Below are 14,547 nucleotides of genomic sequence, written 5' to 3'. Positions count from 1 at the left end.
GGTATGCCTAATTTAACATTAAAGTTTCTCCTTTCGAATATTCCATTTGAAGGTATTTCAGAAGTTTGGTGGGTAGTATAAGCAGGTAACCTTGAGATTAATATGGATAATGACCTCTTGGTTCCTGTGTATCTTTGCACTTACATAGGTTTTGTTGTAGAAGATGTACTTTGATTCATTGTCTTCTTTTGCTGTTGTGTACCTCTACCTCATGCTGTTCTGAGCTGCAGTCAGGTGTTTAGTTTTATAACTCTTCCACATTCTATAGTAGTTTCACTTGCGTATGTTTTTCATTCCCTAGTAAGATTGTAAGTTTCTTTAGGACTTGAACCACACGTTTTCTACCTTATTAGATTCCTTTCTTGACTTTCTTAAAAGAATATTCTCTCCTTTTGTCTTCTTCCTCACTGCTTCTTCCCTCTTTATTAATGGTTTGGGTTTCATGACGGAAATCTTGTCTTCTCCACTGCTTATGAAGAATGTAGATTTTGCTTCTGGCTATGATGGAGCAGATTGTAGCAGACCAAAACTCCTGCTGAGAATAACTAGAAAAGCCTGATTTAAAAAAAAAATCTATATGAAGGCATTGGTAAATTGCCAAGGCAGCCAGGACTTCAGACATTTATGGATTCTTGGCAAAGGGAGAGTATAGCTATTAAGAGGCAAAAAAGCCAGCAGAGCTTTCTTCATGGGGCTAAGGATACAAAAATTATAGTTCAGGGCTGCCAAGGCAGCCAAAACTGGAGAGGCCCAGATCCCAGAGAGAAGGGAGGTGCATCTCCCCCTGCCCCCCAGCCTCTCCACCTGCTTTTTTTTCTCTTGAGGCATTTGCAGATTCTTTAACTGTGTAGGGTAAAAGGTTAAGAAGCTTCCCAGAAGCCTAATGAAAAACAGAGCACTCTTTTAGCAGTTCTTCAGTGTCGGGGAGAAAAAAGTTGAGGACCTTCCAAGGCAGGCAGGCTTGGAAAATACCCTTAACTCTCAGTTGGATCCTCGGAGGGCTACAAACTAGGGTAGAACAAACTTTTCAAGTTTTACAAAGCCTGCAGCCAACCTTGAGTAAGCTCATGTCCTGAATGGATTGTGAGGTGATCTACCCTTAGTCTAATTGCCTGTCAGAGAACATGGTGAATCTTCTGTAGGATGTTATATCATCCACAGCCTTTATAGTTTTTCATAACACAATGAATGGCATTCCAACAAAAATTACGTGGTAAACCAAGAAACCAGACCAGGAATAAAAACAGACAGTATAGGAAAGGATCCATTGTATCCCAGTCACTTATTATTTATTCAGTCATTCTAAAATAGAAGGACATTTAGGTTGTTTCCAGTCTTTAGTATTGTGATTGATCTGCAGTGAATATTCTTGTCTGTACATCTTTGTACACATATATGATACATCATTAAGATAACGAATACCCTTGCTAACTCTTGTCTTTATCAAATTTTTTTGATATTTGCCAATCTGATATATAAAAGTGTTTTGTTTCAGAAGTTTTTAATATCTTGAAATGAGCAAAATTGAGCATATTTTAATTTGTTTACAAGTCATCTGAATTTATGTTTCTGTAAACTGCCTGTTCATGTCCTTGTCCTTTGCCCATTGTCATATAGGGTTGTTCAGCTTATTTTTCTTTACTTTTTTTTTTTTAATATTAAAGAGGTAATAAAGAACAGTGGGTAAGAGGACTGATTCTGGAGCCAGATTGCCTGAGTTTAAATCATAACTCTTTCATTTACAGCAGTGTAGCCTTGGGCAAGTTATATGCTCTGTGTTTCAGTTTCTTCATCTCTAAAGTGGGGATAATAGCATCTCTCCATTGGGTCATTATGAAGGTTAGATGAGTTAAAATATAGAGTGCTTAGAAATGGGCCTGGCATAATCAAAGTGCTATATAACTGCCAGTCATCAGAATGATACTGGTGGTGGAGATAGAGATGGAAATTAGCAAAGAGATTTTTTTATTTGCCCAAGGACAAATAACTAGTAAGTGGGAGTATTCAAATTAGGATCAAGATCTTGGGACTCTTAAGTCCAAAGTTCTTTTTCATTCTGCTGCACTAATAAGAAATTGAACATACAGGGGTAAAAACTCAAGCATAGCCAGGTACCAAGGGATGTTTACCTTTGGATTTGAGAGTTATTGGGGTAGCGTCTTCCCAATATAGTTCAGTGAGGTTCTTTTTCTAATTTTGTACTGAGTGTGGATTCTTTGACAATGATACTTTATTCCTTAGGGTTTGGTGCAGTTAGCAAAATGCTAGTCTTATAGATTGTTTTGTTTGTTTGCCTTTATTAATAACCAGTCACCTCACCCTAGAGAAAATCTTTTTCAGGAAGGACCATCAAGGAAGTATAGCTTCTCCTACAGTTCACATTAGACTGAATGCAGTACTCAGCTTTGGTCATTGGCCATGTGTGTTTGTCATTCTTAGGGTATTATATCCTTAGAGAGTTTCTCTTTTAAACATGGTGCAGTTGACCCTTGAACAACATGGGCATTAGCGACACTGACCCCCCTGCACAGTTGACAATCTGTGTATAACCTTATGTGGATAAGTGGATTCAACCAACCTCAGATTCAACCGCAGATCATATGGTACCATAGTATGTATTTATTGAAAAAAAATCTGCATATAAGTGGACCTGCGCAGTTCAAACCTACGTTGTTCAAGGGTCAACTGTAGTTGTCAGAGGACAGGAATTAAGAAAGTACTTCCACCACTGGATTCATTTATAAATACTAAGATACTCAGCAGCTCAGTGACACCTGGAATAGTTTCTAGTATTTCTTTTCTGTGAGATGAAGGAAGGGTGAATGGCTGTTTCTGTGCTACTGAAACACTTGAAAATCCCTATAGATTCTGGTGGAGGGATTGGTGGGTTTTGGGACTAATTCCTCTGGACTAAGGAGGGTGATGTTGCCTTTTCTGCTTCTTTTGACATGTTGTTGCTCTGTCCCCACCCCCCCGCCCCCGCCAGCCTAAGAATTTATTTCTTAGAGCAGTTTTAGTTTTACAACAAAATTGAGAGGAAGGTACAGAGATATCCCATATGATCCCTGCCCCCACACATTCATAGCCTCCCCCATTATCACTGTCATTCACCAGAATGGTAGATTTGACTCTTGGTGTTGTACATTCTGTGGGTTTGGACAAATGTATAATGAAATGTGTCCATCATTATAATATTAGAAAGAGTTTTTTCACTGCCCTAAGAATCCTCTGCTCTGCCTACTCATCCCTACTTTCTCTGTCCTTGGAACTACTGATTTTTTTTATTGTCTCTAAAGTTTTATCTTTTCCAGAATGTCATATAGTTGGAGACATACAGTATGTAGCATTTTCAGATTGGCTTCTCTCATTTAGTAATTAATATGCATTAAAGGTTCCTCCATGTCTTTTCATAGCTTTGAAAGCTCTTTTTTTTTCCAATCATAATTACATTTTATTTTTTAAAAAAATTTTTATTGGAGTATAGTTGATTTACAATGTTGTGTTAGTTTCAGGTGTACAGCAAAGTGAATCAGTTATATGTATACATATATCCACTCTTTTTTTAGATTCTTTCCCATATAGGTCATTACAGAGTATTGAGTAGAGTTTCCTGTGCTATACAGTAGGTCCTTATTAGTAATCTGTTTTATATATAGTAGTGTGCATGTCAATCCCAATCTCCCAATTTATCCCTCCTCCCTCCTTCCCCCAAGTAACAATGTTTGTTTTCTACATCTGTGACTATTTGTGCTTTGTAAATAAGTTCACTTGTACCATTTTTTTAGATTCCACATATAAGCCATATCCTGTGGTATTTGTCTCTGTCTGACTTACTTCACCTAGTATGATAATCTCTAGGTCCATCCATGTTGCTCCAAATGCCATTATTTCATTTTTTTATGGCTGAGTAATATTCCATTGTATATAAGTACCACATCTTCTTTATCCATTCATCTGTCGATGGACATTTAGGTTGCTTCCATGTCTTGGCTATTGTAAATAGTGCTGCTGTGAACATTGGGATGCATGTATCTTTTCTTTTTTTTTTTTTTTTTTTTGCGGTACATGGGCCTCTCACTGTTATGGCCTCTCCTGCTGTGGAGCACAGGCTCCGGATGCGCAGGCTCAGCGGCCTGGGCTCACGGCCCAGCTGCTCCGTGGCATGTGGGATCTTCCCAGACCGGGGCACGAACCCGTGACCCCTGCATCGGCAGGCGGACTCTCAACCACTGCACCACCAGGGAAGCCCCCTAGTGTATTTTTAATTGTCCCTTGTTTGCTTTAAGGAATATATATTTTGTTCATTGAGTTCATAAATATATATAAATACATATAATCAAGTTTGTTAATTTTATTGTTCAATTTTTCTATATTTTTATTACCCTTGATCCTCCTGATCTACCTGTTTTTAATTGTGGTGTGTTACAATTTTTTACTATAATTTTAGATTTATTAATTTCTCTTATAATCTTTTTTTTTGCTCTGTTGTAGGTTCATACAAGTGCATAATTATTATAGCTTCTTGATGGGTTGCCTTTTTCATCATTATGTAATTTCCCTCTTTATACCTGTTAATTCTTTTTCTCTTAATTTTGCCATGTGCTAGTTCTGTGGCCTTGGGCAAGTCATTAACCTCTCATTTTCCTTATTGTAAAATGGGTATAATACCTACCTTATAAAGTTTCTGTGAAGATTCACTGAGAAAATATAAAGTATCGTTCAGGTAATAGGTTCTCCATAAATGGATTAAAAGAATTTTTTTGACTTAAGGGTTTTGCTTTTCTCTTCCTTCTTCCCCTCCTCTTTGAAAGCATCTGGTTTTAGATACTATTTGCCTATAATTAGAAATGTACTTAAGAGATATGATTAAAATAGTCTTCAGGACTTTTTTTTAAGTGGGTGAAGGTGATGTAGTGTTTGCCTCCCAAGCCCCAGGTCTAATAATTCTCTGCAGCTTGGTAGAGCTTTAAGTTACTGATTTCTGCATCTGTATTATGTCCAGTGTTCCTGTCTAAGAATCTTCCACATTTCTCTGGTGTATATGAGTCTTTTTAAGGTAGTTGAGACAACTGAAAAAGGACAAAAGTCAGCTCTTTGAGGAGCCAACTTTTCTACAACAAATATTATCAACCTGAATGGGATATAGAGTTGTTAGTAAGTCTTCAAATAAATACTGTGTTTAAGTCTCTAAATATACATAGGGGTATATCGAAATGTCATGTACATTTAAAGAGACAGAAGTGCATATTTTCTCCTTCCTTTTTGATAGCATTTAGGACTTATCTTTTATTCCTGTTCTTAAGTTGGATTTTTATTGTTTATATAACCAGTGTGTATTGTGTGCCTCCTGTGGGCCTGGATATTGAGAAGGGGAGAAAAGAAAATTTCAGCTGAGAAACAGCATAAAAGGGTTAGAAGTATATGGCATATATATATTGTAACCAGATAGTCAAGAGATGAGAGACACAGTGCTTTAGAAAGATAAAGTTGTGATCAGTCTCTGGAAAACCTTGAGTGACATATTGAAGAATTTTGACTTTATTCTGTAAGCTGATCAAAACCACTGAAGGCTTTGAGGATAAAAAATCAGGTTATATACTGAAAATATTTATAAGTTGTATACAGGAAAATAGTCTGTTGGCAATGTTGAAAAAGAAGTAGAAAGAAACATTAGTAACAAAGTATTATGAGTAAAACTTTAGCTTATTTAAAATGTTACTTGGTAACGTTGAACTAGGAGCTTTAAATATAGTTTTCCTTGAGGTCTTTTAACATGTTACTTTTATCAGTGAGACCCTTCAGACCATCTATATATTGATAAAGTAACCTTCCAGCCTGTGTTTATTTTCCTCCATAGCCCTTAGTACCACCAGTTGTATTATATACACACACTTGTTTGTTTATTGTCTGTTTCCCCCCACAATATTGTAAACGCCATGATAGTAAGAACTTTATTTGTTCAGTGCTTCTCCCCAGTGCTTAGAACTGTGCCTGGTTTATACCCTTTAATAAGTATTTGTTAAATGAATGAATGAATATTCAAATTGTGGAAGATGACCACAATTTTTATGTGGTTTATGGTGTGGGGGCAGCAGTAGGACAAGATCTTGGTTCCTTCCTAGAAAGTTCTGTTAAAAAGTGTTTTCTTTTCCCTTTCCTGCAGAGTTTATATTCAGAGCACCAATCAAATTAAGCAAGCCTGGGGAACTTCGTGAGGAGTATGAAAGCCTGAGAAAGGTACAGTATAACAGTATACGTATCATTATGCCATTCATTTTCTTAAAGTTAATTGAAATGATGACATTAAAGAATGCTTAGTGGGAGTTTTGATTTACTAGGGATTTTTAAAATTTATAATGCAGAGCCTGTCTTTCTGTACCCTACCTTATACTGGTCTAGTTAGATTCTGTAGCTATGATGGAAGTAGAGTAAACCTTAACCCTTTTAAGCTGTCCTTTCACAGATGAAAATGTAGCTCACATGGCCTATCACATACCTGCTGCAATAACTGGCCACCAAGAGAGGTATTCTTGGCATTTAAATGTTAGATAAAAGCTAACATTTAAGCTTTAATAGTAATAGCTTGTCTTATTTTTCTTTATCTTGAAAGGTTCCTCTAATTACATGTAGCTGGTATTATCTTTTACTGCTTTCACTCTCTTAAGTACTACAGAAGAACTGTAACTTAGACTGGTAAGGGTAGTGGAATAATTTTCTAGTTAGAGAACGTTTACCATTGGGAGAGCTTTTAGCTGTGTCCACATCATCTTATTTTTGATGTTTTCAAGCTAATAGTCTGGGAATCACTTGGAAGATTAAGACTTCAGAAAGACTGGTAATAAGAAGTATGTTATAAGATTTGTATCATCCTTCCCCAGCCCTCTCCTTGAACGACCATCCCTTACCCAAGTTCATAAATGATTAGATAATCATTCTACATGGAGATATTTAATGTTTTATAAAGGCAGATAATCCACTTAATCTGAATCAGACATCATTATAAAGCAGAGGCAAGACAATAACATTATGGTGGCATTTTAGACTGAACGAAAAAGATCAAGGCTTCCCTGGTGGCCCAGTGGTTGAGAGTCCGCCTGGCGATGCAGGGGACACGGGTTCGTGCCCTGGTCCGGGAGGATCCCACATGCCGCGGAGCGGCTGGGCCCGTGAGCCATGGCCGCTGAGCCTGCGCGTACGGAGCCTGTGCTCCGCAATGGGAGAAGACACAACAGTGAGAGGTCCGTGTACCGCAAAAAAAAAAAAAAAAAAAAAAGTGTACTTTTTGGGCTTCCCTGGCGGCGCAGTGGTTGAGAATCCGCCTGCCGATGCAGGGGACACGGGTTCGTGCCCCAGTCCGGGAAGATCCCACATGCCACGGAGCGGCTGGGCCGGTGAGCCATGGCCACTGAGCCTCCGCGTCCGGAGCCTGTGCTCCGCGTCCGGAGCCTGTGCTCCACAACCGGAGAGGCCACAACAGTGAGAGGCCCGCGTACCGCAAAAAAAAAAAAAAAAAAAAAAAAAAAAAGGATCAGTATTTAATAAGGTCATGTTAAAAAGAAAAGATAAAAAACTGTGCTTAATTACTGTATATTCTTTGATCTTTTCTTTTAAATGAGAGTGTCAAATGCTGACTTGGGTCCTCATGCTCCTTTTGTATTGGTGTTGTGAGTTTTTTTGTTTTTCGTTTTAAATCAGTTACAAAGCTTTTTTCTACACAGAAACAAATTATTCTCGGGGCTACATCAAAAGAACCACAGATTTCTCTTAAATAAAATTCCAGAATATGCAGATATTTAGTTTTAATATAACTTTTCAGAAACTTGGAGAATATGGAAAATTTGAAGCTGTCAGCTTGAAGATAATGAGAAAACAGGGACTTGGAGGTAGAAAAAGGAGGTAAAGCAGAAGGCATAGTGAGTGTAGAGATTTTTTATAAGCCTTGGGAGAGAGAAGGATACCTTGGGGAACTGTTCTTTCGTTCCTGTTAAGAAGGAGGGACAGGAAAATGGTTTTAAAAGCGACTGATAGCATAATGCTGTTGAGTGAAGCTAGGACAATCTCATTCTGCGTAAACTGGATTGGGTTTGAAAAACACTCACCTATGTCATTTGTGTTAAATAAACGTTAAATAGGTTTCCCCCCACCCGTACTCCAAGTACCCAGGTTATCCTACACTCATTGTATAACCTGGAAAATGGAAATACAAGTCATAAAACCAAAAGTCACTAACATGGCGTACCCATATAATGGAATACTATTCAGCAATAAGAAGGGATGAACCAGTGATACATGCTACCAGATGGATGAGCCTCAAAAATGTGCTAAGTGAAAGAAACCAGGTAAAAGAGACCACATATTGTATGTTTCCATTTATAGGAAATGTCTAGGAATAGACAGAAGTATAGAGACAGACAGTAGATTATGGTTGATTGAGTAGGGATGACAATGGAGATTAACAGTAAATGGTCATGAGTGATTTTATTACAGCAATGAAGATTTCTAAAACTGATCTATGGTGTGTTCCACAACTTGGTAAATTTACTAAAAATCATCGAATTATATACTTGAAATGGATGAATTATATAATATGTAAAAATATGCCTCAATAAAGTAAAAAAAATTAAGGCACTAGATATTTGGATGGAGAATTTGATAAAAAAAGATGTGTCTTAGAATGCATATTTTCTGAAACAAAACAAATATATAATTATCTAGATGAATCCGTAGGGGAGGGAGATGTTTAAAAGTTCCTACTGAGCAAGCGATGGAAATTAATTCTATACAACTCATCATTACTAATTTGACGTGTAATACACTTTTTATTTAGTATACTTTATTATTTTGTTTAAATGACAGTAAAAACCTTTATAAGGGCTATAAAAAGTTAACAGGAAATTTTATTCCCCTAATTTTAGTTCTTTTAAAAGATGTTTGCTTACTAATCATAGATCCCTCTACCCATGGTGTAGTGTTATGCTTACTGAGGTTACTATGTTTCTAAATTTTATGATTCTATAAATAGGTTTATATTTCTAAATATGTTTAAAATTTTCTTCCTGCCATGTGTTGTAGTTAATTTTGTCTTTTATGCAGAAATATGCAGAGCAAAATGTGAAAGTTCTCCTTTTTCTTATTTTCCACTTTCTTCCCCAGAGATAATGAGTGTCAACAGTTTAGTGTATATCCTAGATCCTTTATATATTTACACACACACACACACACACACACACACACACTCACACATATGCTTTAGTCTTTTTTAGTATAGATAAGATCATGATGTATATTCATTTATTCATCATATATCTATTATGTCCTTACTGTGTGCCAGGTACTACGAATATGATGCTGAAGCAGACACCCAGGGTTCTTGACCTCAGGGAGATTTCATTCTAGTGGGGAAGATGTACAGTAAATAAGCAAAAAACAAATTAATATATATTAATAAAGCAGGGTAAGAAGAGTTAGAGGGGAGTGGAAGGGAAACTTGAGACACAAAAAGACTGTTTTTGGGGCTTCCCTGGTGGCGCAGTTGTTGGGAGTCCGCCTGCCGGTGCAGGGGACACGGGTTTGCGCCCCGGTCTGGGAGGATCCCACATGCCACGGAGCGGCTGGGCCCGTGAGCCATGGCCGCTGAGCCTGCGAGTCCGGAGCCTGTGCTCTGCAGCGGGAGAGGCCACAGTGGTGAGAGGCCCACGTGCCGCAAGGAGAAAAAAAAAAAAACAAAAAAAACTGTTTTCGATACAGTGATCAGGGAAAGTCTCAGAGAAGGCAACATTTGAGTTGCTACCTGAAAGAGATGAGGGAGCAAGCCAAGTAAACTTATGAGGAAAGAGCATTCCCAGCAAAGAGAACAGCAAATGCAAAGGCCCTGAGATGGAAACAAGTTTGGCTTGTTTAAGGAACACTGTGGCTGGAACTGAGTGTACAAGTTGTGGAAGGGTGCGAGGGTGGCATGGGGATTTGGTAAGATGTGAGTTGGGAGAGATAGAGGGCCAGATCAAAGAAGGCCTAGTTGCTTGGTAAGGACCTTAAATTTATTTTAAGTGTGATGGGAAGCCAGTAATATGATCTGAATTATACTTTTAAAAGGTCTCTGGTTGTTGTGTGGGGAATAAACTGTAATGGGTCTAAGAATTAGGAATTGGATTTACTGTGAATAGTAGAGACCCCAAAATAGTGACTCAAATAAATTAAGAGTTTTACTTTTCTCCAGTAACAAACAGCTGGAGGTAAGCTGTCCAGGGCTGATTATGGCAGCTCTAGGACATCCTAGGTGCAGGCTCCTTTTTTTTCTGTTTAGACATCTTCAAGTGTGCCTGTCTCCTTGTGATGTGGATCAACCATCTTCTGTAGAATCCCATGTAGACAGAAGGTAAGGCAGAAGGGCCTATGTCAGCTGAATTGGGTCTTTTTTTTTTTTTTTTTTTGTGCGGTACGCGGGCCTCTCACTGTTGTGGCCTCTCCCGTTGCGGAGCACAGGCTCCGGACGCACAGGCTCAGCGGCCATGGCTCACGGGCCTAGCCGCTCTGCGGCATGTGGGATCTTCCCAGACCGGGGCACGAACCCGTGTCCCCTGCATCGGCAGGCGGATTCTCAACCACTGCGCCACCAGGGAAGCCCTGAATTGGGTCTTTTAAAGAGCCTTCTGCAAAGCCGCACGGAGTGACTTCACCTGTATTTTGTAGTTGAGTGTCACAGACTCCCTCTAGCTGCCAGAAAAGCTGGGAAGCATAGTGTTTTAGCTGGGTACATTAACTTCCTAAGTAAAATTAGGGTTCTTTTATTTATTTATTTTTATAAATTTATTTAGTTTTATTTTTGGCTGCATTGGGTCTTTGTTGCTGCACGCGGGCTTTCTCTAGTTGCGGCATATGGGGGCTACTCTTCGTTGCAGTGCACAGACTTCTCATTGTGGTGTCTTCTCTTGTCGCAGAGCATGGGCTCCAGGCGCGCGGGCTTCAGTAGTTGTGGCTCTCAGGCTCTAGAGCACAGGCTCAGTAGGTGTGGCGCACAGGCTTAGTTGCTCCGTGGCATGTGGGATCTTCCCGGACCAGCGATCGAACGCGTGTCCCCTGCATTGGTAGTCAGATTCTTAACCGCTGCAGCACCAGGGAAGTCCCTGGGGTTGTTTCAGTAAGGAATGAAAGAATGAATACTGGGTAGGCAGCTAGCTGTCTCTGCCTCATAGGACAAGAATGGAAATAAGACCAATTAGAACACTTTTGGAGTAAGCAATGGGTTGGGTTTAACGAGGGTTAGGATTTTACCAAAAGTATGACAGAGGGAATGATGCTGTGGACTTGAAGGTGTATACGAGGAAGTTGTTGTAATTTTGGACCGTGGTTATTTTAAGGGGGTTGTTTGAGGAAGGAATTGAGGACATGATGGACAATGAGAGTGGTAGAGTCAGTGGACTGGAAGTTTTGATGGTGCTAAAGAATTATAAAAGTAGGGTGACTAGCATATAAGTAAAGTTGGAAACCTAGAAGTCGTCGTCTAAATGTGAGAGGGTTAAATGTGAGACTGGGAGGTGGTTTAGTTATTGAACATGACAGAGTTTAGGGTATGATTATGGGAGGAGGTAAATGAAGTAGGATGGAAGAAAAGATTTATCTAGAAGGAAGTGAAGAAACTGAGAGAATATACTGATACTGAAATCTTCTGGAATATCACTGGAGCAGCTGGGCAGAAACTTAAGTGCTAAGGTTTTCTGTGAATAAGGGAGTTGACAGGTGACTACCTCAAAGAGGGGTTGTGGGTATTACAGTCTGATGGTAAATACTTCAAAGAAGCTAGGAATTTTGAGGAATAATATGATCTATTCTGTAGCCAGTTTTTTTTTTTTCTCTAACAATATGTGCTTTCTTTGTGGAGGGACAGCAGGTGCTTTCATATAGGTACTTTTTTCATACTGAATGGTATTTCATAGTGTGGATGAGGCATAATTCACTTAACCATTGATCATTTAAATTGTTTTCCATTTCCCCCAGTTTTGAAGAGATGTTGCACTAAACATACATGAACATATCTGAGCAAATACTGCCTTTAAGTTAGATTCCTAGAAGTGAAAGTGCAGGTCAGATTGTATATACACTTTGTATTTTGGTGGATATTCAAAAGACTTTTTTCAACTTAACTCTCTTACCAACAGTAAAAGAGAGTCCCTTTTCTTTAAATCCTTGCTAAGCCTTTATCATTATTTTTAATATTTTGCTATCTGCTGAATAAAATATCTCATTGTTTTAATTTACATTGCCCTGGTTACTAGAGAGAAGGAGCATCTTGTGCTTACAGGCCATTTACAGGTTTTCTATGAATTGCTTGCTTATAACCTTTAGGTGTGAAAACTAGTTCCATCTTTTGGATATTTGTGATCTTGATTGCTAATGGCATGCCATTTTTGCTGTGCTTTTATAGATGTATTCTATTAAAAAGAAATTTTCTGACATTTTATGGTGTTTTAAGTAGAAGGAGAAAATTAGCATGTGCTTAGTCCTCCATCTTGTTACATTGATTGGGGAAAGAATTTTGTTGTATTCATTCTTGAATATTTATATTCTTATTATATTCTTTTTTTGAATTTTATTTTACTTTTTTATACAGCAGGTTTTTATTAGTCATCAGTTTTATCACATCAGTATATACATGTCAATCCCAGTCGCCCATCTTGTTATATTCTTGTCTGCAGTAAATATATGTTGAAATGAAAAAATAAGTTTTATGGAGAAATTATTTCAATATTGATCTCTTTATGGTTCTAATCTATATAAGATTGACTGTTAGTCATTTTGTGTTTTGAAATAATTGATTCATCCCTATAAATTCTATTTATTGGTTGCATTAAGCTTATTATTTACACCATTATTCCTTCTGCTTATACAGTTTGTTAGGTGCTTAGCTTTGACCACATGGTTAAATAATAGTTGCTTTATATTAGATTTTGGAAACATATAATCCAGCTTGCCCTTGTTTGTCTTCTTTGAATCATTAGACTCTGAAAGGTTAAAGGTAGGGGGAAAAAAACAGCCTTTGCTTCTAGACTGCTTATCTCCCTGGTTTCTGTAGTGGGAAAGATGAACTGCTTTTGATAATTCTGCAGATCACATGAGTGGTTTAGGCTTTCTCTGAATTGGTTTACTGACCTATCCATTTTCTTTTTTCTGCCTCACCACTGGTTCGTTTTTGAGGAGTATTTTCTCCCCATTGTTGGCTGAATTATTCAAGTAGTAAGCATGCAGTTCTAGTCCTTAGCCAGAGCACAGAGTAATCAGATACAGTCAATGGGTTACTGAAGTGAGTAATGACTCTATAAGGCAGACATTAACTTTTCTGAAGGAGTTTTTTAAAGGTAAGTAAACTTTTAGGGCCTAATTATCTTTGAAATAATATATCTTTAAATTTCCTTTTATTATTTTTCTGCCATAAACTGTAAAATATAGTGTACTTTATTAAAGCTTGAACATTTCACTTAAATCTGTTTGGCTGTACAGTGTATCATGAGCTGAATATTGATTTGGCCTTTCCCTTATTTTTTTAATTTACTTATTTTAAAAGAAGCTTGTATTTATTAAAATATGTTCTGTTGCACCATGGAAGCAGCAGGTTGTTTGCTTGTTTAAAAAATTTTTTTCCTATTAGATTGTAAAATCTTTCAAGATGGATCTTTGTTTAGTCTCTTTAACTCTCCACCACATCTAATGTAATATCTTGCACTTATATATTTATTACATACAGATTGAATTGTTGATCATCCAGTTTCAAAGCCCCTTCTTTTAAGAGAAATGACATGTGTAAGGATATACAGCTGGTTCATGATAGAACTAGATGTATTTTAAGATTTCTAGAGTTCTTTTTACTACATTATTTTCTATTCTTCTTCCTCTGAAATGTTAATATGTCATCTTTGAGGAAATGCATACTTGGGTATGTGCTGATGTGCATCTTTCTAGAATAAGAAATAAATACAGAATCTCATAGTACATCTTTAAGATCAGGTAAGCTATATGGTACTAAGAAGGAAAAACTCTCAAAAGAATAAGTTTTAATTTTGACTGCACGAGGGAACAACTGTTTAGTTTACAGGATGTTCAAAATCTGAAAGTGTTAACGTGGTTGTCTTTTGCTATTTACAACTACCCAGACAAGGAGAAACAACTTTATCAAGTTATATGCTTTTCAAAGAAAACAACACATTTGGGAAATTCAAAGCATGATCAAATTTAATTAGAATTGCAGGTTATTCATGTTATATCTGTAATGTCCTGTTTTTCCTTGTCTCTTTCATTTTTGAGAGGAGACGATCAATAGTTATAAGGTTACTACATTAGTATAATATTTTATATGGTTTAGAGACTAGTTTAAATAAAATCATTTCAGTGCTACTTGAAAGCCAAATGAGAGAATTTTCTAGAAACAGTCACAACTCTTCTGTCCCTTGTACAAAATAAAACATTTTGTTAAAGTATCTGATTAGTGAAGCTTATAGTAAATTTAAACAGCTTTATTTTTTCTTATTTATAAAAGCAGAATTATAAAATTCTGTG

At 37.4% G+C, this 14,547-nt stretch overlaps 1 protein-coding gene across 1 annotated transcript in view; it reads left to right on the top strand.

Annotated features, from left to right (window-relative positions):
- Positions 1 to 14,547, top strand: part of RNF169 (ring finger protein 169) — an 86,745-nt gene that overhangs the window by 20,509 nt on the left and 51,689 nt on the right. Inside the window, exon 2 of the mRNA XM_060104932.1 lies at positions 6,164 to 6,237. Coding sequence (XP_059960915.1) covers positions 6,164 to 6,237 — 74 coding nt within the window. The remainder of the gene's footprint in view (positions 1 to 6,163; positions 6,238 to 14,547) is intronic.

This window comes from Mesoplodon densirostris, chromosome 7 (assembly GCF_025265405.1).
Source record: "Mesoplodon densirostris isolate mMesDen1 chromosome 7, mMesDen1 primary haplotype, whole genome shotgun sequence".
Classification (NCBI taxonomy): Eukaryota; Metazoa; Chordata; class Mammalia; order Artiodactyla; family Ziphiidae; genus Mesoplodon; species Mesoplodon densirostris.
This window is presented reverse-complemented; position numbering and strand designations above follow the sequence as displayed.